This window comes from Sinocyclocheilus rhinocerous, unplaced genomic scaffold (genome assembly GCF_001515625.1).
Source record: "Sinocyclocheilus rhinocerous isolate Xijiao unplaced genomic scaffold, SAMN03320098_v1.1 scaffold2043, whole genome shotgun sequence".
Lineage (NCBI taxonomy): Eukaryota > Metazoa > Chordata > Actinopteri > Cypriniformes > Cyprinidae > Sinocyclocheilus > Sinocyclocheilus rhinocerous.
The window spans coordinates 700,736-704,004 of NW_015652169.1; the positions used below are offsets into that span (position 1 = coordinate 700,736).

General features: G+C 39.3%; 1 protein-coding gene across 1 annotated transcript in view; it reads right to left on the reverse strand.

The window, feature by feature from the left end:
• Positions 1-3,269, reverse strand: part of LOC107713995 (nucleolar transcription factor 1-A-like) — a 20,806-nt gene that overhangs the window by 4,504 nt on the left and 13,033 nt on the right. The window contains exons 10-13 of the mRNA XM_016519686.1: positions 1,477-1,518; positions 1,263-1,376; positions 995-1,150; positions 735-863 (exon numbers count right to left, since the gene is read on the reverse strand). Coding sequence (XP_016375172.1) covers positions 735-863; positions 995-1,150; positions 1,263-1,376; positions 1,477-1,518 — 441 coding nt within the window. The remainder of the gene's footprint in view (positions 1-734; positions 864-994; positions 1,151-1,262; positions 1,377-1,476; positions 1,519-3,269) is intronic.

A 3,269-nucleotide genomic window follows, 5' to 3' on the forward strand; every position in this document is an offset into this window, starting at 1 on the left:
AACGCAAAAATTTTAAATCTGACATTTTCCGGAACAGGATCCAGCAGGATCAAATTAAGTACTGGTCATAATACTCACATAAAAATGTTTCATGTTAGCAACAGTGTGTTTTGCTGCAGCAGCGCCGATTGAAGCGGTTCACTGACTGCGCAGCACAGCCACACGCGCCACAGTTACGTTTGGGATAATCTTATTTTAAATGCCTTAATGTCAGTTGAAAACATTGCAATAGTGTTTTAAAATACATTAACGAGCACCACGAAACCATTTAAAGAGGCGCGTTCAGCGGTCTCCGTGTCGGGATAGGAAACAGTCAACAAAGTAAAATGATCTCAAACGTACTGCGTGCTCTCTTCATTTTAACAAATGATCATAATCACATCTATTCATTTTACAATCTTGCTACTAGCATTTTATTCAGACTAAAACCCTTAGGGTTTTGAGTGGCTTTTGCACATCCTGTCATGCCGGTGACTGCGTGCTGCTGCAATAGACACATTTTGCTGCATTAAAGTTAACAATTAATCGATTAATTGATCGTTAATTTAAACGACGATCGATCATGGAAATGATCGAAAATTGACATCCCTAGCATATACACATTGAGACACAAGTGCATCCATGCAGACCCCTCCGCCTCTACTCTGGGGAGGAGGAAAGTTCGGGGTGACCAACATTTTGACATTTCTTCAGCACAGGTGAGAAGACAGTGGTCAAAATGTCTGGTCACTGACCACGGTCTGGTACTGAACCTCGTATCGCTTCTGGTCCTCTGCAGCCTTCTTGATCCAAGGAATCTTCTCCTTCTTTTCCATGGCCTTCCAAGCGGCATCCATTGCATTCTGCGCTTTCTTCCGGTCATTCTGTGAAGAGCAACAGTTTAAGGTCATTGTTTCTAGATGATGTTGTTGTAAAAACAAATCTTTCTTCAGCGTTCTGTGATTCTTTAGGGGTCTCTCTGTATTTTATGAAAAATCATTAATGTTGCTCTTACTCTGTATTTAGCCAGATAGTCTCCTATCACACTCTGCTGCCACATTTCCTCTGGAGTCTTCGGCGTTTCAGGAAGCCGTGTTTTCTTCTTACCGTCTCGCTTCTCTTTCGAAAGCCCATGTACACACTGATCCAGCTCAGGGTCACGACACCGTTCCTATGGCACAACAAGAAGAAAAAAAACTGCTTCTCATTCTGATTCAGACAACATACCACCAGAGCGTAACAGCATGCAAGTACATAAACAAGGGCATCTTGCACATGCCCACCTTCACAGATAGGGATTTGGCCCTTAGGGGGCTGCCTGCACCCGCTAGGTTCAGCTTGGTGCCTCCCAGCTTCTCCTCTCCCAACACACGCTCCCTCTCCTCTTCTGGGAGACTCTGCAGAGAGACGGAGATTGAGGAAGTATGAAAATAAGCAGGATCAGGAATTCAACAGTAACTGTTTTAATAAAATGAATTTGTAGTGCTTTGTACTTACCTCAAGAAACCTCTGAATGTCAATCTCATACTGTTTCTTTTTCTGATGAGAAAGATAAACATGTTATTTTTAGTTATAACTAAGCCATGTTGTTGATGTAACAACTGTGTTATTGAGAATTGTAATAATAAAAATGTTAATAATAATAATCATCATTATTATTAGCCATGCCTGCTTAGTCGGTTACAAAATCAGTTGACAGTTTTGTCAATGAACAGTAAACAATTTCTGTTTTTAGTTGTTGTTGTTTTTACATGTTGAATAAAAATTCAATGTTTTTTTAATCTTTATTTATTTATTATTTATGAAGACTCATGTGACACTGAAGACTGGAGTAATGGCTGCTGAAATTTCAGCTTTGCCATCATAGTTATGAATTACATTTACAACATAGAAAGTCACATTGAATTGTAATAATATTACACAATTATTTTTACTGTATTTTTGCTCAAATAAATGCAGTCTTGGTGGGCATAAGAGACTTTCAAAAACTTTTGAACAGTAATGCATATATATGCATATATTATACCGGCCATCGACCACAGAGCTTCCTACAAATCAGGGTTGGATATTACTGAAGAAACTTTTCCAGATCACAATTATTTAGCATCAATTTTTAATATTTTCTTTTTTTGGTTTAAACGAATCAAGAGTGGACTGTTCTGTCAGACCTGTTCGCATCGTTTCTGGAACATATCCTTCTCTTTCTGGGTCATCATCTTCCATTGCTTACTGCACAGCACCATTCGCTCCGTACTTGGCACGTCCTTCATGTTTACCATTAGTTCAGCACAGTACATAGAATAGCCATTTCTGCAGAACATAACAATAAAAATATACATGAAATCAATACATACATATAATGAATTGAACATATCACAAACACTGCAAATATATAGACAAGAACCATTAGTGGATTTCAAAACGGTCACCAACATTCTATTTCTATTATAAGAGCAGTATATCTTGGTATGAGCAAGACTTTGCTAAGATAAGACTGCATAAGCCATGCAAAACAACTAAATTAAGGGATTCCTGAGAAAACCAAATTCTTCTTAGTGGTTTGAAACATACGGTGGTGGTTTGGTTGGCCGGCCATCAAACTTGTCCTTGAGCTGCCGTTCAGCCTTGGTCAGGACAGATTTGACGTGTTCCTCGGCGTTTGCATCCGGATGAGCTTCAAAATACGCTCTCATGCTGTCCTGTATGAGAAAGCAATATTTCACAATGTCCTTTATCCCTCTAATCAACAAAGACTTCATAACTCTTGCTACTGTGAAAACACAAAGTCATACCTCATAGAGTTTCTGCAGCTCTAGAGCTTTGCTGATCCATTTTAGCCTCTTTTTGTCTAATAATTGGGACCACTGTCTACGTAATGCTTCCTTCAGGTCCTTCTGGCTTACCTACAAGCATCAGACATGGAAAAGTGAGTGTAGGTCTTTCCACAACCAGTTAAATCTGATGAGATGCTCTCAAAAATAAGGAAAAAAAAGCATTTAAATTGATTTCTACGTCAACGCACTAAGACTACCTCTGGGTGAACTTTCATGTAGGTCTTCTTCTCATGGTTGTACCATAGCTGCTGTGGGGTCTTGGGCTTCTCTGGGAGGTCTGACTTCTTTCTCTCCTCAATTAAATCGGGGTGGTCTTCCCTAAAAACAACAGAATCCTCTCATTGAATCACCAATACAAAACTGACATATATGTGTTAGGTATTTTTGTGCAGAGGAAGGTGGACACTAACTTGAATCTTGCCATGTTCTTTTCAAAAGCCTCTTTCTCTCTCTGGA